The 22,366-nt window shown below is 44.4% G+C and overlaps 1 protein-coding gene and 1 non-coding gene across 2 annotated transcripts in view; one reads left to right on the forward strand and one right to left on the reverse strand.

The window, feature by feature from the left end:
* PYCR3 (pyrroline-5-carboxylate reductase 3) overlaps window positions 1-21,405 on the reverse strand; it is a 62,781-nt gene extending 41,376 nt beyond the window's left edge. Inside the window, exons 1-2 of the mRNA XM_078686646.1 lie at window positions 21,142-21,405; window positions 3,089-3,153 (exon numbers count right to left, since the gene is read on the reverse strand). Of these exons, the coding sequence (XP_078542772.1) occupies window positions 3,089-3,153; window positions 21,142-21,229 (153 nt within the window). The 5' untranslated portion in view covers window positions 21,230-21,405. The remainder of the gene's footprint in view (window positions 1-3,088; window positions 3,154-21,141) is intronic.
* A 647-nt stretch (window positions 21,406-22,052) lies between these two features.
* LOC144829861 (U6 spliceosomal RNA) lies at window positions 22,053-22,159 on the forward strand. Its single transcript, XR_013610853.1, has one exon. It is a non-coding gene; the product is annotated as a U6 spliceosomal RNA (small nuclear RNA).
* The last annotated feature ends 207 nt before the right edge of the window (window positions 22,160-22,366 follow it).

A 22,366-nucleotide genomic window follows, 5' to 3' on the forward strand; every position in this document is an offset into this window, starting at 1 on the left:
AGTGATCCAGACATGTGCCAAATGAATGCCTAAGTCAGTTTCAACCTTGGGACAGTAGACGTTACAGAGCTCCTGGAACTGGAAGAGTGTATAGAGGGGGGTTGTGTCATCTTATTGAAGATCTTAACTGGCATTACAACCTTACAATTTCGATTCCTATCGAATCGTGTAGCATTTTATTTGCTGTGAGATTAAAGTACTTTTGGGGGACAGGAATGACCCCTGCATGGTTTACAGTAAAGTTCCCCCTGGTCGGAGCGCCTAATTAAGAGCATGTGGTATCCTGTTCTTTCATTTAGGCCCCAGCCTCTCTGTAATCGAGTGGGTGCACGAAGGCCTAGGCCTGTTCCTTGACAGGAGTAAGATTGGCCTTATTTATTTATTTGACAGTGGACTAACTTCATCATCATGGGTTTAACAATTAGAGGGCAGGCTACAGCTAGGCATTTTTCGTGAATCAATAGTCATGACCATATCTTATTATCTATGTCACTGGAGTGTAGTCCTATTGGGCACTATGCAAGGTTCTGATGCTATGCGCTAACCCAGGGCCTAGAGCTACCATGCCAGTGGATGTTTGCTTTGTGGGGTACCTGCATTCTGTGTGGGAGTGAACAGGTTTAATGGCTTTTTGGAAGTCCCTGGCTTGTTCATGTGCAAAACATAGGAGGTCATTTTCCCCAGACAGTGGCAGTGTATGGCCGACATTCTTAAACTGAGAGGGGAAAGAACCCAGACACTGTACTGGGTAAAGAGAGGACAGAGCTACCCTTTGAAATCCTACTAGGCTCTTTCTGCGAGAAGCTGCAGATTAGTCTTCGTGAGCACTGCCATTTGGTAGATGGTGGGTTGAAGGGTAGGATTGAAATCTCTTGTTGAGAGTTCTTTAGGGGAGGCCTGCCTTTTGTCTTTTTCACTGATCACTGTTCAGAGTGGCTGTTGATTGCCAGGTGGGGAAAGCTCCCACTTCTTTGTGCCTCTGTTGCAGGTTGTCCAACTTGGAGAGATCATCTGCCCACCCAACCTGAGATTAATATGTTATGAAGAGCACCATTCTACACAAAGGCTGTGTGTGGAAGACAGCCTGGAAAGGACGCTTGAAAGAAGAACGGACCCAAACCACTTTCTAGAGTGCAGAGAGAATCAACATCAGGTCTGCTTTAGCTGTATAAAAGCTGGAGCTGCTTACCCATTTCTTGTTCCAGTTCAAAGTTCTCTTTGACCAAGTAGGGGATGCTCGACATAGTACTCCGAGGATAATTGTGCAAGCAGAGCTGGTGTCTGCTTAACAGCCTGCTTCCCAGAGTCGAGGGGCCATCACCTCCAGTCTTGACAGAAAGGAAGAGCGGTCTTCCTCCCCTGGAGCACACGGCGGCTGCCTGCCTCAGAAGAGAGAAAGTAAGCGTGACAACCTTGCAGGTGGTGATGACTATCAGACTGGGCAGAAGCAGCTGACCCCGGATCAGATGGTTCTGTCTGTCCAGTGAGCAAGCCACTGGCATGCTCCTGGACAGACGCGTCTGCTCTTTTGCCTAATGTGGCTGTATCGTGGCACTGCCGAAGTGCATCTGTACGGACTGTGCCAGTGACCCAGAAAGCAGCCTGCACCATCCTGAGGTGTGCCGAAGCGTACAGCTCTGTGTGGACCCTGCTGGTGGCCTGTACTACGGCACTGTCCTGAAGAGCGCCCAAGTGGACTGTCACCCTGAACATTTGTGCCCAAAGCGAGCGGATCCACTGCAAGTTGGGAAGTGAGACCCTAGTGGACTGCACCGCTGTGAGGGCGGATCACTGCCCTGAGAAGTGTCTGATTGCCGGTACTATGACCCCACCTGACTCACCCTGCACCAGAAGAGGGCCTGCGAAACACCGGAGGCTGCAGGCAAATCCAGAGCCTGTCCGTTAGTAAGACTTCGGGCAGCTGCTACCTCCACAGATGGAACCGGGGTGCAGAAGCAGTTGCTCCAACCCTCTCCTACCACCACCAACCCCCTGCGGGGAGGTACCAGGTGTGTGCTGCAGGATTTGTAACAAGCAGGAGGAAAAAAAGACTCACACTGGTGAGATTTAAATCCTGTGACTAAGACTGTAAAACAGAGAGCAGACTGAGAGGCCTTACAACTAGTTAGAGGAAGGTGCGGAGGAAGGAGATCTCAAACCATGTATTTAGTGGACAAACTAATGGATATACAAACCTGCATCTTTCAGTGTGTAGTATTTCATATTTGACTGTATTAAAGAGCTTTTATTTTTAGAAACGACAAGCACTGGGTTGGACAATCAATTACTGCGCTGCTGGGTGATTGTTTAGTCCGGAGCCCCCGGAGTCCTACACTAACCCTTCGGAGGAGACCCTGACTGCTCGCTGACAGTGTCAAGTGATGAAGGGGCTATATTTGGTCCAGTTTGTAGAGCCAAAGAAGACTGGACCTCAAGAGATCAGAGGTGTGTTTTGCGGAAGTGTTTGACTTCAGAATAGTATCAAGGAGCACAAGTATCAAGAACTGCAGACAGTCGTGATAAAATCTGGTCTCTCTTGACGAGGAAATAGGCACTTTAGGGCGAATCAGGCACCTTACAATAGGATGTTAAACGGAAAACTAGGCGAGCATAGAAGCAGTTGAACTGAAGAATGAGAGACAGGTGACCAAGCAGGTTGGGAGAAGAAGGAAGCCCAGTAGGGTGGGAGATAAATTGACCCATAAAGGTGACTGACAAAGTGAACACAGCAAAGTGAAAGATGGAACGCATACAACAGTACAAGAACTTAGCAGTGCCACATGCAGAGTTGAAGTGACCACAGAAAGAGGGCGGCTAGAGAAGGAAGGAAGAGGCACATCTCGCAACAGGAGGGAAAGAAAACATTCAGCACTGGAGATGGAAAACAAAACAGCAAAAGAGGAAAAAGTGAGTCACAGCAAGGAATCATGCCAACAACAATATGGACATGAAGCAAGAAAAACAAGAAGGGAGAAGGCAGGTGAAGCAAGAATTGTATGTAATAATATAGGAGTTGGCACGGGGGAAATAAAGCAGGACAAGCTAATAGTTAGAAAGTAGACAAGAAGGATAGATGGTGGGATCTTACCCTAAATTTTCCAAGGTTCCGGTCAGAGGGTGCGCTCGCCAAAACATTTTGTGGAGGGATTTTACCTTTTAGTAAACAAAACAGAAAGAGCCAATCAGTATTATTAATTTACCAACATAGCTTTATTAATTTACCAACAGAGCTTAATATCCATGCACTATGTTGTCTACCTCCCAAAGTCTCCATCTTTGACCTTATGTCTCAATCGATCTCCTCATAGACACCGAATGGGTAAACCCTTTGATACATCGAGCTCTGTGAGAATTCCAGGTACTGTTCAATTCAGTCAGGTAAAAGATTGGTAGTGTGCAGCATGGTAGCCAGCAAACAATGAAAACATCCCCCCTGGCAATGTGATGGATCTTCCTGCCACACAGGTAGTTTTATTTAGACCACAAGGTCATACTTGAAGAATGGTCTTGTATTGCAGATCCTTAATTAAAAGTGTCCACGCAGCAGGGTATCTGAGAGAATCATCTGACCCTATGCTGTGGGTTCTGGTTGAGAGGTCAAGCACAGACTGTCAGTGGATCAAGAAGTAGCTATGATTTTCTAGAACAAACTCAGGACCTCTTAACCTGATATTGAGGACCAGGTCCACACCACCCTCCTTTTCATTTCCAGATTATGTGAGTATTAGGGATTTTTCTCTGGTTAAGCTCATCAGGATGGCCAATAAGGTGTGTGGGACACTAGAATGTCCCATCCTCAGGTGGCAGTCACCATGTTTCCTTTCTGTTGAACTACCATGAGCATCTGAGGCACTAAAGGCACATAATGTGTTGCTGGGATTTAAACCAAAAACCAGAACTGCATCGGTCTTATGTTTCAAAAGAGCCCCTTAATACCTCCCCACGTGTTTATTGTGTCTTCTCTCTTCCAACACAGGGTGATTTTCTAATAATGGAAATATATTAGAACTTTTACTTGGTTCTTACATGCACATGATGTAAGGCTTGCAAGGGAAGTAGCAAAGTGAAAGAATGTGAAATTGCGGGAATCAAGAGAAAATGTCCCAATACAAAACTGAAGGCTTGCAATTCAGAATTTGTAGCATATGGTTAATACGTCCCTGTGAAAGGAAGTCTACTGAAAGCACCAAGCATCCTACCTAAAAGCGGGTACTGGAGCACAAGTGTGCTATCACAAAGAATAATGCAACATACAGTTGCATGACATTTTGAAACCATGCATGATAGCAATCGGAGCCACTTGAAGTTCTTTTGGCTCAATGAGGTACCAAGAGGCGAAATAGGAGGAGACAGGGTACATAAACATAGACAACTCGAGTCAAGATGTATCATCACGTAGCAGACCATGACGCCAGTGCGTCTCAAAAAGGAGGAGGAGCTTTAGGTTCACTTAGAAGAGTATGGGTTATTGAAATATGAAACTGTGGTGCAAGTGTGGGGCACAGTGATGTGAGGTAACATGCATATTTATCTGACAGGCGAGATTAGGTCTTCTCCCTTTCCCTTGGGGTTACCTTTTCATGATTTAGCGGTGACCGCCCACCCAGGGTGTAATCAAGATGAGAACTATCCACATAACCATGAACATCTTGATGAGCAAATGAGACTACTGATTCGATAAATGTCAATAGGTTTTGTGGCATTTAAGTTGAATCTAATATTGCCAATATGAACAAAGAGTTACATTTTAATTCTTTATATAGTGATAAACAGGAGTACTGCCCACAGAACCATGAACAATTTTGCTTTGACATTATGCGTAAATTAGCTCGTTTATTCTACAAATGTCTATAGGTTATGTGGCACTTTAGCTGAACCACACATCACCAATACACATTACATTACCGGGATGATTCAGCTGAAATCCCAGGGAACTTAAATGATAGCTCCTCAGGCGTAATTTGAAAGCAGCAGCACCTAACTATGCCTGTTCTTAGCAATGAAATGACACAGCTAGTTTTGATTGGACAATCTGCTCAACTGCAATTAACAGTTATGGCAACAGCATTATCCATATGGATGTTGTCTGTGTTTTTTACCCCAATCATGTGATTATGATGAAGTCATGAGTTAGTACAATGAGTTTTCGTTTTAATTAAACTTTTAACATGCAAATGTTAAGTCAATAAATGGCATGAGTAATGATTGCAGGAAGGTGTGGGCAGTACTGCAAGTCAAACTAGGTATGTATAAGATGGCCGCAGTATTTACGATAAAGATAAGCGCTAGCCTTATCGGAAAAAAACACCTGATGTTCATGCCACTGTTATGATTTGGAATATAAGTAAAGGAAAATGGCTCGCGGCTCACTAAAATTGATGAAGACAGGTACCTCCCTCCAGCACCCGCTGCAAGTGGAGCAGCAGCGCAGTGGTGGAACATCAAAAGAGAACAAGCATTCGCAAATCAATAGGCCTTGCATTAGTTACATTTTTAGCTATTGGCGTTGCAAATAGCAATGTTTCTTAATGTAGGAATTCGCAATTAACAAATGGCGGGGATCCAGAGAGAAAATAAACAAAGCAAATACATGCCAGACAAAGTAAACTGCAGCATTTTATGGGTTCTTAAGAGGGAGGGAAGGAGAGAGTGGTGGAGGGAAGGAGAGAGTGGAAGGGAAAGAGAGGAAGAGTGAAGGGGCAGGCGGGGAGACAGTAAAGGGGCAGATAGACAGGAAAGAGACAACAAAAAGTGCTAAAAACTATAGAGACACATTAAAATTAAGTATGCTACAGTGTTTTTTTTAAAACACCATGGATGCTGCACAACCTCTGAGTGTTAAGATGCAGGCAGGTGGGACGATGATGCAGTTCTGTGATTTTGAAAAGCACACTGACCGCATATGGTTGTCGATGGGGTGCTGGTATAGTGAGGGAGTTAGGGGAGTGGATCGATGGATGGATTTTTAGCTAGGTGGTAGAGGGCGGCGCAAGAGACGTAGCCCAGAAACCACATGGGTGGCCGAGCAGCAGCGCTTATTGAGGACAGCATTAGCCCCTATGAATACTTAAATGCTGGGTTTCTTTAGTCACAAGCTGGAAGTACTTCTAAGTAAATGCCTGCCGGATTATTGGTACCCCAGCCAAGGAAATGATGCTAAGGGAACACAAAGTTTACTGCGTTAGAAAATAGAGGTCGTTAGAGGAAGGGTAAAAGCAACCTGGAGCGTGGCAGCACGGGGGCGAGGGCTACATTTTGGTATCTTAGGCCAAGGGACTGCGAAGAGTGGAATTACAACTTTATAGTAGAGGAGGGAGGGGGAACGAGGCTGTCCACAAGGCTTTGAGATAAGACAGATGGCTAGGCAATAAAAAGCAAACTTGGTAAGTGTGTGCACTGCCTACGCACTTAATTGCAGTCTACCAATCGGCAAGCGCATGCACGGCCTAGGCGCACTTAATTTCTGATTTCCCAGCTATTATTTAACTGGGTAAATGCAAAAAGTGCATACATTAAATTTTAAGTGGTACACGGTGTGCTCCTTTGAATGCCTGCGTTGCCCGAAAGGCCCCTGCATGGAGCAGCTTTTAGCTGAAGCCGTGCAAGGCTATATGCTGCCAGTAATTAGAGAAGGACGGAAGGCCAGTGTACGACGGAGACGGGCCAAGCTTTCTGAACACCGAGTTTTCAGAAGAGAGCAACACGCCGAGGTCGGCTAGTGTGCATTGGCAAAGCTGCCCCGTTCTCCCCGCACACCTTCCATGCCTGCTGTCCAAATGAAATCACACTTCATTACTAATTACCCAGCAGGAAAGCTGGTATCGTTAGAACCAGGCAGCAGCAGCTATAGGACGGTAGGGTCCGGGACGCCATGCAGTGTGCTTGAAAAGTGAAAGAGGCAGCTGCAGCCAAAGAGAGGGATCAAATGGATCTTAAAGAAGCACAAAGGGGGGAAAAAAAGGAGTGCCCCTAAACTAATAAATAATATAGTGAGTAACAGCACATGTAACAGGGGCAGTCCTTATAGGAGGTTACAAACATATAAAAGGAGGGACTACTGAGCTTGTTAATCAATGAAAAGCAGACATTTATGAATGACATTAAAGAGAGCTAATTAGAAAGATGGGCGGAGCTTATGCCCATATCCCGAAAACAGCAGGTCTCAAAGACTACCTAGCACTACCTAGGGCAGACCTAAAAAAATAAAAATAAGAACTGTTACTTGCAATTTGAACATAACCGCTGGGGTTGCAGACTCAAAGACAGAGCAATTCAGATTAGCAGGCCATTAATCAGTTTATACTGTGTTGAGTTTTTCATTGCTGGCCATGCCCGGTCTATAAGCCTATATGTTCGAATTTAAAGGTAGCCATAAGCAAAAGGTGAGCTAACTAACTGTCTGGAATAGATTAACAGGAAAAGAAACCACTGTTATCACACTATCTCGATCCACAAATACACAGCAGGGGTGCCGGTCACATTCTCACTACAACAAATGACATGGCAGAAACAATCAGAAGGACTTTGCCTTCCAAACAAAAAGTTCCAAAAAACCTATGTACAAAACTAACTGAGGTTCCTTTTAGTTTCGTTGTACCCTTTAAAAAGTACCAAAGAAAAGTTGCATTCTGTGGTTTAATCAATGCTTCTACCTTATGCTCATAGACCTGCTTCCGTGGCCCAAGGTAATGGTCAAAGTGTATTGTAGATGTAGGAGACTATGTTGTACTTTGCACTGCCTGTGTTCTTTTTTCCTGCCACTGAAGATGTTTTGTGTATGAATTGATGATTTCTCTGCTTTGTACCTGCATTACTTGATTTTTTTTGTTTATAGTGGCCATCTCTGTGACACTCCTGGGTAGATCGGCCTAGCAAGGGGAGAGTTGCTTGTTAACTGCACACCCAAGCCATCCCAGCCTGTGTCTCTGATCACGGGTTAGTGTTGGCTGAAGCAAAAAGTATTGAGAGTGATTTAGGCCCTGTTGTATTGCACGTGGTTCAGTTTCCATCCACAGTGGCAATTCTGGAGTGACTGGATAAACTCTCAGGCATTGTAGCTGCCTGCATCGCTTCACCCTCATCTCTGTCCTAGTCCCTAATCCTTCAAAGTACCATATTCACATAGGTCTTACAAAACAAGAAATGTTTGCTACCTGGACTGCTCCAACCCTCTTCTCCTATAATCCTGTGTAACTGTGGCCATAAACAATCTGTTTTGTGGGTGCTGCAGGCTCTGTGTACAATAAATACTGTGTTTCCCATATAGCCCCACTCCTAAATTTCCATATCCTCATCCTCTCCGGGTGTCTAGAGAGGCAAAATTCCACACATCAGATTAAAGAGGAGAGGTTTGTGACTGTTAGGGACTATTAAAGGCTAGGGCCAGAACTCCAGCAGCGTTTCCTCCCGGCCACATCCCTTTCTGAACCTAAGCCTGTCTTTCCCCCTCTTGACTGGTAATTTAAACATATTTCATCCCGAAAATTACTCATGCACTGTTTTACTTTGGTTCCTTTAACACCACCCACACAATATGTTGTGCCCCTGCACTTGTGATGGACCTCACTGCCCTTTAAGCGGAGCTCGCTCTATGAGGTCTATTATGGGCAGCTCACTGCCACTTTCCTATATGCTTGCTGTAGGATGCCTATTCTTATAGGGGGTTGGTTCTCTGACACTTGTAGGTGGATTCCAGTGCATGCAGCATGGCTGGTTGTAAAATATGGACTCCTGGTCAGGTCTGGAATGTCTCCTTGGAGCATCTGGCATTACTGGCAGTGTAATGCTACTAACCTGTAGTTGCTTCGTGACTCTCCTGTGAGGCCTATTCAGAGCATCCAAATCAGACCCCGTTAAGTGGGCAATGGGCCAAGCAGGGGCTAATGGGCCTCAGCCGAAGGAGCAGGGGTCATTTGCCTCTGATGTCCTGGGGCCTGTTCTAGAATGGTTCTGCGAAATGGGCAGAGGCAACGCTCCAGCACTTAACTCTGTGTTCGAAAAGGCGGGCAGTAGCAGGCTTCTGAGAAAGGTCGTGTGGGGGTGCTCGAGCTCAGCTATCAACAGTCACCCAGCAGCACAACAGCTAAATGTCTAGGTCAGTGTTTTACTTCTTGCCTTGTAGGCGTTTCCTTCCTAAAATGAATCTAATTAGGCCATCCCACCTCGGGTTAAGTGTATCTCAGAAGATCTCAAGGCTTAGGGTGCAGGTTGCCTTGACGTTTAGCCTCAGTCTTTAGTTCCTCTGCTCAGATTTACAGTCTCGCCCAGTTCGAGTCCAGCGCCGGCAGTGGGGGTCTGCAGCACACGTTGATCTTCACTCCCACTTCGGAGAGAGAAGTGCCAGCTTGAGGCTTGAGCCACGGTCCAGGCAGGACCACAGCAGAACATCACCAAGAGCAGCTTCGAAAATTCCCTTGAGTGAAGGGCCTTCTTCTAGGTCAGAGACGAGTTTCAGTACCTGGACCACAGAGGTCAGATGTCAAACCAGTGCGAGAGCAGCAACCACAAGGGTCACAGGTGCAGCATCAAAGGACCTGGTATGCAGTTGTTTGAAAGGCAGCAGCACGGCCCCCGGGCACAATGTTTGAAATGGCGGTACACTCCAACATGGTAATAATACTTCTCGACTAGGGTGGAGGGCACCTCAGCATAACTTCATGATAGCAGCAAACTCCGCCTCCACACATGCTTCCGGTTTGCAGCACAATCCACCTGGGGCTCGTTCTTCTTGGGGTAGTGGAGATGGCCGCTGTTTGTGATTGCAATGGGAATCATCCTCCTGGAGAACTGCAGCCGATGCGCCTCAAGGCACATAGATGAGTCTCCTCAGTCTGCCTAGAGTAGGCAGACTAACACAGGTCACGGGGTCAAGCAGCTTAGGCCAGTCATACCTCTGCATGGCTCGCAGACTTCTTTCCTCGCTCAGCAACAAATTGGCTTCAGCTCACTTTAGGTTAGAGATTCAGTTTCATCCAACAATTCAGTTTCTTTCAGCAAAGTCAGACTCCAGAGACTTCCCCTCGCCTTTGGAAAGTAGGCTGCTAGGTGCACACCCGCTCTGGATGCGCTCTAATACTAGGAGCACTTGTGGCAGGGGTGTCTGTCTGTCTATACTGAGAACTTGACCAAAAGGCAACAGAACGCTGTACATTGTTAAAGACAAGCATAAAGTCAAGAAAGTAGCACAGGATGCGGGATTGTGGACAATTAAAAGATCGTAATAGGGTGTTCAATGAAATGAGTCTTTAACTCCGTCCTACATTGGAGCAGTGTTGAGGCAGGCCTAATGGATACAGGATGTTGTTCCGGATACTGGAAGCATAAATAGAAGAAGAAGCCTGCTGTCTTGTGTTTTTTACACTTCATAGTCACCAGTCTGATGGCATCCTTGCTGCGGGTGTGCCAGAATCCACCAGAGATCGAATGCTTGTCGGCAAGTTAGGCGGGGGCGCTGATCATGATAGCTTTGTAAATAATGCAGCTGGTTTTGATGATGGAGCACTCCCAAACGACCTCCCTCAGAAGTCTGTGACTGCTCGCCCTGTCTACCACTGAGGAGTAGGTGCTGCAGTGGTTGTACTTGGCCCATTTTACCGAGCCATAGTAGGACAAGCCAATATGGAACCCACAGGCCTCTATTACTCATTAAGTATAGCCAGAGCCACTGGCGTCAAACTGCAAGGGATGAACACATTGTGCGGTGGGATTAATTAAATTATGCAGCAAGAAAGGACAAATTGTGGTGCATAATGCAGTACACTTTGAGGCACTATCACATCCCTATTTTGTCATGTTTAGAATATCACGATTTCAGCACAGGTGCACCACCTACACCTAAATAAAACAACGTTGACTTCTCATTCCGTGATAAAGGATATTCCACCTCGTGGCAACATATTTGGCAGCATTTTTAGTAACTCTGGATCCAGTTGAGCTACAAACAATTTTTTTGTTAAAATCTTCAAATTATGCACAAGATGATGAATTATATGGCAAGACGGAAAATCCATAATTAAGTGGAAAACAACACAGCACCAGAATTGCATAATTCTAGTGGCCGCAAGTATTGCACAGAGTTGTGGCAAAGTAAATGACAGTACTATTGCAACTAAGTGGCAGTAATTTAATCAGCCTCGGGACTATCAAAAATAAAACCAGTTACTTGACAGTCACATATCCGAACATTAGGGTCATTATAACCCACAACACTCCATATTTTGAGGCCTATATATGTGTGCAGTCTCGGACATGTAGATTTGCAATGTGCAGATAGGCAGACTGAAAAGGTACCTTTGGTAAACAATGGAGCAAAAGATTTTTTCTGGACTTGCAATGATAATTATTTGATGAACACACGGTCCTTCCACAGAAGCATTTGTGATCTTCATCATCTTCTTGAAATAACTTTGCAGGAGAAGGCTTTCATGTGATTTGTATTTAATCTCTAGAAACTGATTTTGAGTTATCTGTGCACTCAATCCGCTTTTCAAAGATCATTATCAACAGCCTCTAAAGAGCATCAAGCCTATACAAAACGTTTGTTCTAATCATTAATCCTGACCAATATTTTTAAAAAGCACAGTTTGTCAGTCCATTTTCTCATATTGTCAATAAAGAGAGCTCTATCCCCATACCAAGAAGTGGCTCCCTCATCCTCACTGCTGAGTGTTAACCCGCTCCCCAGAACCTCCCCCACCAACCATCTAAAGTTCAGGTCTAGTTGCTACCCTGCCCATCCGTGTCGTTGCTGGTATTCATAGGGTAGATGAGTGTCATGTGAATAGATATTCATGCAGGGTACAGCCAGTTCAAAATCTTGCTCTCCTGCAATTCCGACCATCTTCTTGAGGGCTCCTTTAAAGCGACAAGCTTGTTCATTGGCCTGGGGCAACTGTGATGTTCATTTGTGGATGTCATAACCGCTGTGATTGCTGGTATATATTTAAGTCACCCACTTAAATTGGGAGACAAGTGTCTGTCTTAAACTTTAAGACGGCTGTGCTCTTCCAGGACTGTACCCAACTCCAGTATTGCGAATTCTGTAGAGGCAGATGGAACTATTTGTAGTCTGAGACAGCAGGTGTGATCTTCAGCTCCCACCAATATCCGTATTCCATCTGATAGGCTCCAAATGTCTGCACTTTATTTTATCCAAGTTTACCATGCTACTGTCTGCTGGTTTTATTTGGGGAAAGGCATGTTACTCCTCTGCAGCATGGCACACTAGGCACTGTGCTTCATCAATTCTCACTAGCCGCTTGACTGGGGAACAATACTCATTCTGTCATGTAGGCTTGAGGCTTGACAATACCCTGGTGCTTATGTGCCCCAACTGTACAATGGGATGTGTTAATGAACTAGGGCATGATGACAGAGACCATCGTAGAACCAACCTGGCTTAAGAAACCATTATTTAATTGTACACACATTTTGATTTGTTTTAGTGACTTTCAAAGTTGAGGTGCTTGATATAGATTGGCCTTTAGTTGGTGTTCTCATTTGCAGCTGGTGTGAGTTTAGCTTGCAGACATTCATACTCCTGGGTTGCCTTAATCATTCTGAAGACTTCTTGCTTTCAGGGGAGCCACTGCGCTTAACCAATGGAATATGCATCTGTTTCCAATGCTTTATCCCCTGAAACAGTGCTGGCAAGGTGATGCTTTGGTGGCAGGCAATCAATTGGGTTGGACGTCCGTTGTGAAGTTATGTATTCTTGTAACAGTAGGATCCATTTTTTTAATCCAGAGTGGATAGTGCAGTGCTGATCCCTGACATGTGAGCAACTGGGGCTTGTGGTCATTAGCTATCACGAGTAAGTGATCATTCACACAGGTAACGCTCTGCACAACTGTAGCCAGAACACCATCTGTCTAAAGATGAAGTGCATAAAATAATAAGACACTTTTTAAGGTCTTTTCCATTTATACACTCAAGATCTGAATGATATCCCTGTGCCCATCATTGCCGGCCTAAACCAGCCTTAAATTAGAAAAGAGATGAAGATCCATCTCTTTAAACCCCACTGCAACACGACAAAGAACAATCAACTTCCCATTTTGGAGCTCAGCAACCCTCGCCAATCATTTGTTGACTGTATCTTTCGTTTTGATCCCGCACAGGGCAGCGTTATATTTTGGCTAGGTTTGTGCTACACAAACACCAATAACATACTTGGGAAAATATTTGCAGTTCCAGAGAATTGCAGCGATTTTCTATTTTATTTGTGAGCTGCACAGCTCAGTGACGCTCAAAATCCTATTGCATATGCATTGGGTCACTGTCATGCCGAATCAGCTGGCAACAGCACACCACCTAGTCTGCATGGCCCAACACGATCTCATAGGCGTTGTTACGTTTGAGAAGACTCCCTTTCCCATTTGGGTCATATTCACTCGTTCCGTGACACCAGCAGGGATTCAGATAGTCTTAGCACGTTTGGAATTAACCGCAGATGCTAAACTGCGAACAAGATACCTAAGAGTTCTGGGGTTGGATTGTCCCAACAAGCCCTAGTGGTTTGAGGTGCAAAGAGAAAGAAAATGCATATTACCACTGCTGCTTTATGAAAGTTTATTGAATGGCTTATAAAAAGTGTCTGAGAACAAGTTATTTTATAAACGTTGGCCAGAACGAACCTACTGCAGCAACGAAAGTGTTCTCCTGAATAGGGTATACCTCTGTGGGTTACGGATGTAAACGTTTTCATAGCTGCAGCACATCCACGCTATGTGTGACAGCTTCGCCATTCCTGTTGCCTAACCAAAAATATTGATATTAGAGCAATACTTACAATGTTAAAAGTGTGACTCCATATCCCATAGTGCAATGTATTGTTGGCTAAAACACTAGCATTGGCTAAAGTTTCCGTCATACCAAAAAGACATAAACCTTGCCTGCCTAAAGCTATAAATGCTGCATTAAGTCAATGATAACGTTGTTTCCTACTCAACGAAGGCAGAAGGAAATCCACAAAGGAATATAACTTTAATATATATATATGCCAAAATTTAAAAAGCACACCTGTAGAAAATATAGCGCATGCGTTTAAATACCTGACAAGCACTTTCTGTGGTTTAATGTTCCTTTCCACTGACGAAGAGACCGTGAGGTCTTGAAACGCGTAAGGATTTTAATAAATAACTACGAACTGAAAAGGCAAGTTGTCATGGATTTATGTCTTGCTGGCGGCGAGTTTCCACGTCAGGGCAACCTTCGTTTGGAACTTATATGCGGCAGCCTGGCCGCAGGAAACTTGCCACCGCTGAATGATTTGCGGGGCCGACGACGAAGGAAAGGATTTTTACGTCGTATGAGTGGCATTGCAAGACTGTGCTAATTTCTTGCCAGATCGGCTTCGAGGCCCACTGGGGTTTTACTGGACTATGAATCAAACATTATCTCGACAGAAACCCACTGGGGTAATACTTGCTGAGTTAAAAACTACAGGTACCAGCATGCCAAAGTTGAAAAAGCACATATATATATGTTTATAAATCATAGAAGGTAATCATATAAATCATTTCAAAATGGTATTTTTAATTCAAATAATCTACTGCACAGTAACAACGAAAAAACACCCAGTAGCATGGGTCACTTGGCAGCTACATTAAAATCAGTAGGGACTGGAAATCCCTGAAAGTGGTGAAGTATAATACTTGCCACGAGTTCACCTCAGGTTTTTCAATATTTACCCTGGGGGCCCTCACACACAAGTGTACCCATACAATCACACTCACGATTTCTCGCTCACAAAAGCAACTGCACACACCCACGCTTTTACAGTCACGAACTCAGAAGCTTGAGGGCGGCAGCAGAGCAGGAATCCAGCAGTGGACATTAAAACCAGCAAGTCATGATTTCTAACGAAGAGCCAGACAGAGCAGCAGGGCCAGGTTTAAAAGGAAGGCCCACTTCAAGTCCTCTCCTAGTTTCCTGATAGGACTGTGAGCACAGAAGCTGGGACACTGATGAGGGTCCTGCCGCTGGGACACTTTTGAGGATCTTGCCGCTTCTACACTGTAGGGCGTCCAATTGTCCTCAGGGATTTATTATTTATTTATTATTTATTTCGCATACTTTTAGAGCGCAGACCTGTCACCCAGAGGGCATCCTGGCGCTTTGATCAGAGAACCCCCACACAAGACCAGAGCAAACGCGCAGCAATTACTTGGGAAAAAGATAAGTCTTTAAGGCCTTCCTGAATGGAAGATAGTCCTTGCAGCTCCTGAGAGTGAGTGGGAGAGAATGATGTGCGCCCCGACTGCCCCATTTTAGCAGATATTCAGTGCTGCCTGCGGCATGCGCTGTAAGCCTGCTGAATAAAAAGGATTGTATATGTGTTAGAGGATCGTACTTGACCTATATAGCTCTCACATATGCAACCTAGACATCCATCTACTGAGTGCTGCGTTTTTAAACAACCCTCTGTAGCTGGATCGTCACTCAGCCCTTTCCTCCTCCTGTCATCAAGAGCCTGGTGGAAAGGCCGCGAGGGCAGATCCGCGCAGTTCAGAGTTCATATAAACATGAAAGTTGTGTTTGCATGAAAACTGCTATATTCAATTCCTACAAGTGTGAGCAGAGGCTCTGAATTTTATGGCGGCTCCCAGGTGGCGAAGATACAGCCTGAAGACACTGAAGAGGAGCTGCCCCTGGTTAAAACAAACGTTCTGGTTTGTTGGAACTGTACATATTGTCTGGGCATGGCCGGTCAGGGGACACCTGGATCGAAGTATATTAGGCACTGTGCTGTGCAAGCTGTCCATGTTGCAGAAGTTGCACACAAGACAACCCATGGATCACAAGGATTGTCATTCCTTTGGGTCTTACTTAGAGAATCTCGGCACACTGCAGGTGAATGAGAGTACACCACGCGCACTATAGCTGAGTGGACCAAGCAAAGCTCAAGATAAATGTATGGTTCTGACTTCGCCCTTGCCCCAGGCGACCAGCTGATCCAAAAAGAAGCTTATCCCATCATCCTTGGCATGCCCTTTCCTTTCCCTTCACGAAACCGATTTAAAACAGGAAAAAAATGCTAAACATAGAACAGCTGCAGCTATGGAAATTAATGACACCAGACTAAATTTCAGTAAATAAAGACTCTTAAGACTGAAGGAACAAACACTTGTTAGCCAGGCGGAGAGCTTTCAAGAAACAAGCTTGGAGTGTGCCACGTAATGATTTTTATAATGATTAAAACTGGTCTACATACAAAGGGTAACCTGCACACCTTTCAAACGAATCCATGCCAAAAAGTGGAATGTTTCAAATAGTCACAGAGTTGTGGATATTGTAGCAGTCTTTGCACATGTGTAAATGCACAAAGTATAGTAAAGGGGCGAAGAACTGAATTTGTAGGTGCAAACGTAAATAAAATAACAACTTGAACACTCTGGTTCTAAGTGGAGAGCCTTTCAATTGGGATTGCAGCTCTTTGCTTCAGTTTTTTGTTGTTATTAAGCCTGGACGGAGTTTGCGGAGTTCTGCTAAACGGAACTCTGCAAAGTACAAAAAAAAATAAACTCTGCTGTGCTCCGCAAGCGGTGGAGTGCGTTGGATAAATGCGGTTTGCGGTGATTTTCAGTGCCAGGTGCTTCTCTGCACTGTGCATACATCGCAAACGACAATGCACAGCGTAAGCAGGCGCTGCTTCCTTTCTGCTGCTTTTTAGGTCGAGCTAGACGTAAGCAATGCGAAGCATTGCTTAGTCTGCGAAGACATCTATAGTCACCCGTTTCTGTGAATGAGGACAAGAGGGTGCACGAGCGCAGATTGCACCTCGTGGGCGCGCCCGGCGCCGTGCCCCTCTCCTGCCTCGGAAGCACCAACACGCATGCGCATACCCAGAGACACACACACACACACACACACACACACGAGCACCCATGCACGCACCCATACATACAGAGAACCCACCCCCGCCGTCGCATACACACACATGCGCGCACACACACTGCATACACACACTGCATACACACACGCTCCCCCCCCTTACCTCACCAGAGACACACACACATACATAGAAGCGCCCCCGGCCGCCGCATACATGAGGCCTCACGCCCCTCCTCTCTATTCGGGACTCACCGGGTCGGCTGGCGCTCGGCGGCGGGCCGGTCTCTCCTTCTCCAGCGGGGGCTCCCTCTTCTGCGCGGGGGCTCCCTCTTCTGCGCGGGGCCCCCCCCCCCCCGCCATGGCTGGCACGGCATCTCCGGTCTCCCTCACGACTCGGGAGACCGGAGGACAACAGGCAAAGCTTCCGCAAGGCAGTCGGAGCGGACCCACCTCTTCCCGGCCCCGCCCACAACCAGGCGGCGGGCCGGACATCTGCTTCCGGTGTTTATCAATGGGAAAATCTGTGTTATGGGTGCTTGTAAAAAGCCTGCTTCCCGTAAATTCGATCAAAGCGTCCCGTGCTTAGAGGCACATCATTTGGCAGAGAATGAGGTATGTTCTTGGTGGATTACGCAAACTTTGTAATTGACTGCAAACGTATTTGGAAACTTGGACGGCATTGCGTGCCACAGATAAGCGGCGCACATGTGTTTTTTACTCAGCCCCACTGTCTTCGCCGAAAACCACCACGTTCACCGGCGCGACAAGGCAAGGCCGGGGTAAGGTAAAATAGTCACAACATACTGCAAAAAGTGCTTCAAATCTCTGATAAAGCGATAGTTTATCGCAAAAACTGGGTCTCCTCTAATTATTCAACCTATGTGGTTGGAGTTTTCACAGGTGCGATGCAGGCACAAAAAGTTATCGGACCAGTGGCCCCTCTGTAAAGCTGTATAAATAATTGTCGAGGATCAGTTTCTAAAATAGTATATCATTGACAAAATTCGTCATTTATCTCTTGCTGAGGATGTTCACGGGGAACAATAGTTTTTTTTGTTGAGGGGGGCGATGTATTTCAAAATAAATACATTCTATATCGGCACCGGCCTTGAGAGTTCACCAGAGAACGTGACGACATTTTTAGTGGTGCTGCTGTTGAGGTTACCACACACATTACAATCAAAGTAGGAAGTATATGAAAGAGTCGGTTGTAAGTTTTATGAGGTTTTCAACTTTTACTCTTCACAAAGTTTGCGAAGTTTCCTCATTTAATTTTCTTTGCTTGAGCATATTTTTATCACATTCTAATGTAATTTTTATAGTACTGCAAATAATCGAAACCCACTCGAGCTTGAAAGTGATTTTAAACTTTCTCTACAAGTTTATCTTTTGCAGTGCTTTTCTACATACAATAGCAAAGGTGTGCACGTTTTTTCTCTGCGGAATAATATTTTGCATATTTGTTCTTTGCAAAGTGGCACTGCATGGGAAGAGAATACAAACAGTTTCCTGTAAAGTACATCGTATTCAGAACCATTTTGTTATTGGTAAATAATGATATATAGCAGAGATGAACCTTTGCAATATTTGCACATTTTTCCTTAGAACTTGAGAAGTTTACAAAAAAGCTTTGATTTCCACACCCTTATTTTTAAGAGTAATATACTCGGCATGTTCGAGTTGTACACATTCTCACACAGAATTGAGGCAGTAAACTAAAGGCCAGAAGTTACATAAGGAGAGAGGGCGATTTTGTGATAAGTGGGATCAGTGCGTAATGAGACAACTCGATTCACAAATCTTTCACTCGTTTTCGATGCGTCATCACCATTGCCATGATTTTTTTCTCGTCACAAAAGGCCCTGCACAGAATGAATGGTTAACCGATGGCTGTAAACACACGGATACACAACAGCCAGAAAAACACGTGTCAGGAAAAAGCAAGAATAAAAGACCAAACGTGCAACTAATGCTGCTGAATACCTGATGCTGTCAAGCTCTGAAAGCGCTAGGCAAACAACCCTAGTTTTAACTGCACCGTGCCCCCCCTGTCACTATTGTAGTGATAGAACACATAGGATATTTCAGCTTTTGTTAAAAACGTGCATATCATTACAAAAGCGTGCACCGAGGTGAATGATCATTGTCCTCATGGAGCGGATTCATTATTATTCCACAGTTTAAAAATCACTTGAGGCCTACACCCCAAAATAATTCAGAAAGAGGTGATGTACGAGATGAAGCTAGAAACACATGCACACAAGAGCTTTATCAATTAAAAAAAAAGCTACAGAAGTACGGATTTTCATAAGGTATGTGAAAAAATCAGATCAGGTAACTCCACAATGAGAACTAAAAGTTAATGCAGAGCACTGACCATCCCGCGGACATGTGTCACCATCAGAAGTTGTAAGAAATTTCTTTAAACCATTTCTGAGATAGTACAAAAGGATATTCAGATATCTTCAGATGTCTCTTCTTCAGTGGAATATGCGTGAGGTTAGTGTTCTGTGTCTTGGTGAAGGAAGAGTGTTCCATGGAGTTCTCTGCCTATCCACTGACAGATTCAGATGGGTCCTTGGCTCAAATGATTCTAGATCTCTAGTCCTGGCTTTGCCATTACTGCTTGTACTAATATACAAGGAGCACGTTCAGATACAGCCAGATCTATTCCTGTGAATGCTTGTACCTGATTCTTTGTGTGGACCTGCTCATTGCATAAATAAATTACAATAACTTTTATTTAAGTATTAGTTATTTAAAAAAATTAAACGCCATTGTTATTTGTAATATCAATACATCTAAGTCATGTAAATACAAAACATATTGCATTACAAATGCTATAGGTATCACATTTGCGAAAGTTATAACTATTGGCATTGTAAATGACAAAGCTATTAATTTAGGTATTTAAAAAAAAAAAAAAAAACTTTGCCATTTACAATACCAATAGCTCAAACTTTCCTAATGCGAGACCTATTGCATTGCAAATGCTTGTTACTTGAGTGACAGCTTTCTCAAAGCGAACAGACAGTTTCTCAACGCGAGCGGTCGCGAGCATACGTGACCGCTCGCAATGAGAAATGTGACAGTGTGCGTTGAAAAATCTCGCTGGAAGGTTGATTTTTCATGCTCGCGAACTTGATGTTGACGATCGCAAACGAGGAAAAATCTCGCTGGGAGGTGGGTTTTCCTCGCTCGCCAACTTGATGTTGATGAATGCGAGCGAGCGTAACGCAGAGTGCGGAAATCTCCGCAAACTCCAGGAGCGGAGCGGACTTCACCTCCCAGACCTAGTTGTTATGGCCTTTGTAGCTCAGTGTCTGACAGACAGATTTCTAAGAGTTCTGCATGGCGCAGCGTTTATCTAAAACTTCTGGAACTTGCTGTATCCAAAGATGCATTTTTGATAGAATCACTCAAATACTGGAGTTCCTCCAAGTGCTATTAACTCTACGGTGAACAGTGCAAAAAAAACATATACCCACTTCCCATTCCACAACTGGAAGTGGGTGTCGCGTGCACGAGTGAAGACGACAAAGGGTGCAGATAGAATTAATTAATGCAGGCAGGCGTGGGGATATGGATGCCTGAAGCCTTTTGAGCACTGGCAATGATATTTCAGAGAAACTGCATTCTTTTATTTGTCTTGACTAAGAAGGCATTCTTGAAACGTTCAATATCATATCACAAAATGCCATTGAACACCTCATCTGCGACAAATCACCAAGCTGGAGAGTTAACAACTTACTCTGGTTTTTATTAGGTGACAAACTATTAACAAAGCTGAACCTCTTAAAAAAAAAAAAGAAAAAGCTACTAACAACCACCCAAAAACTCTCTTGAAGTCATGCACCCTTTAAAAATGAATGACTCTCAGCTTCTATTGGGGTCATTAAATGAGAACACTGCACGTGTTAGTGGAGAGAATTGCGTTTCAGGTACATTTATAACACTACTATGTTTCTCAATTAGATAAAATATGAATCGCTCTTGTACCGGAATACAAAGAAAAAATACAGACGGTCTAAAATATATTTTTTTACTTTTAAGACTCTTGGTATATTTGTGCATAAAACGTGGTACAAATTACGTCCTTTCTGTAAATTGGGAAATATGTCAGTGCAAGTTAGGCGTAATATTTTTTAGGGATCGGCACCTATTCTAGTGCCAGGTCGGACCCAAGGCTCGTCTCACCCTATGAACTGTCTGACTTGACCACTTCTAAGGCACACTGCCTGGCTGTGATTGACAGCTGTCAGTCGGTTTGACGGAACCGCGTGACAGACCTGAAATACCAGCGTTTACCTGTCTGCAGCATCCCCTTCAGGATCCCATATGCCATCTTCCCTGCTCCGATAAAGCCAACCGTCAGTGCATCGCCTCCGTCCTCCATCTCTGCTCCTGCCCCGAGTAGTCCTTTGACTGATCCTGAATGCAGCCCCTCGCACGGTCGCTTTTCTTCCCTGTCTTTATATCAGTCTCTTTCCTGTGCTGGGATCTGTTTGTCCGCACACGCTGTTACCGGCTTTCTAGGTCCGTAGTGTTTTTTTTATGTCCACTTGTGTCGTCACAGTCCCTACGAGATTTTACTTTCGTTTCTCATGCCAATCACGTGCTTAGTGTTCGGAAGTATTTTTGTGTTTTCTGCAACCCGAAGGTATTGGAGCGCTTTACATGAGCACCGGTTACCTTACACAAGGACACATTAATTATTTTTTTGGTAGGCACGGGGATGTGAGACCACTTCCTCCCCCCCTAAGTCTTTCTTCGATGTCTATTTTGATTTTAACGTAGCTCTTGACAGGTGCAAAAGTAATCTCCGTCTTTCTCGTCACACGAGAATTACAAACGGTTGGATTTGTGGTTTACAGTGCTTCCATCTGTTGAAGGAGGGGAGATCTGAAACCAGCCAGCTGGTGAATAATATTCACAGTTGCTGGCCTCTCATGTGTGCATGCTGTAAAGAACGTCCACTGCAGACGATGACGTCATTTACTTGATTTGCATATATCCGTGATGCTCTGCGATTTTCATAAAGTGAAACGGCAACCTTTTTCTGCAGCAGAATTTTTCATTACTCCCTCAAAGGGACCTCTTTGTGGAAAGTAACGAAGGCGATGAGTATAAATTATAACCTCCAATATTCTTAAAGCACTCTAACTTTTAAATTATCTCATATTTAGCCTTTATATTCAAACTGGCTCCGATATTTGATTGTGCTCGCTTCGGCAGCACATATACTAAAATTGGAACGATACAGAGAAGATTAGCATGGCCCCTGCGCAAGGATGACACGCAAATTCGTGAAGCGTTCCATATTTTGCCTTTTGATAATCTTTTATCTACAATGGAAACCCAGTATACATTCTTATTTGTTTTTACTTTAATTTATTTAGATTTTTTTTTTAATTGTATTTAATGATACTGACATCGACGTGTTACTGTAAAACCAACATACTTTCAACACAACTGATGTAATGTGTGTTTCGATAATCCAAAATTTATATAAACTACATCATTACGATGTGAT

The sequence above is a fragment of the Lissotriton helveticus genome, chromosome 4_1 (assembly GCF_964261635.1).
Source record: "Lissotriton helveticus chromosome 4_1, aLisHel1.1, whole genome shotgun sequence".
Taxonomy (NCBI): Eukaryota; Metazoa; Chordata; class Amphibia; order Caudata; family Salamandridae; genus Lissotriton; species Lissotriton helveticus.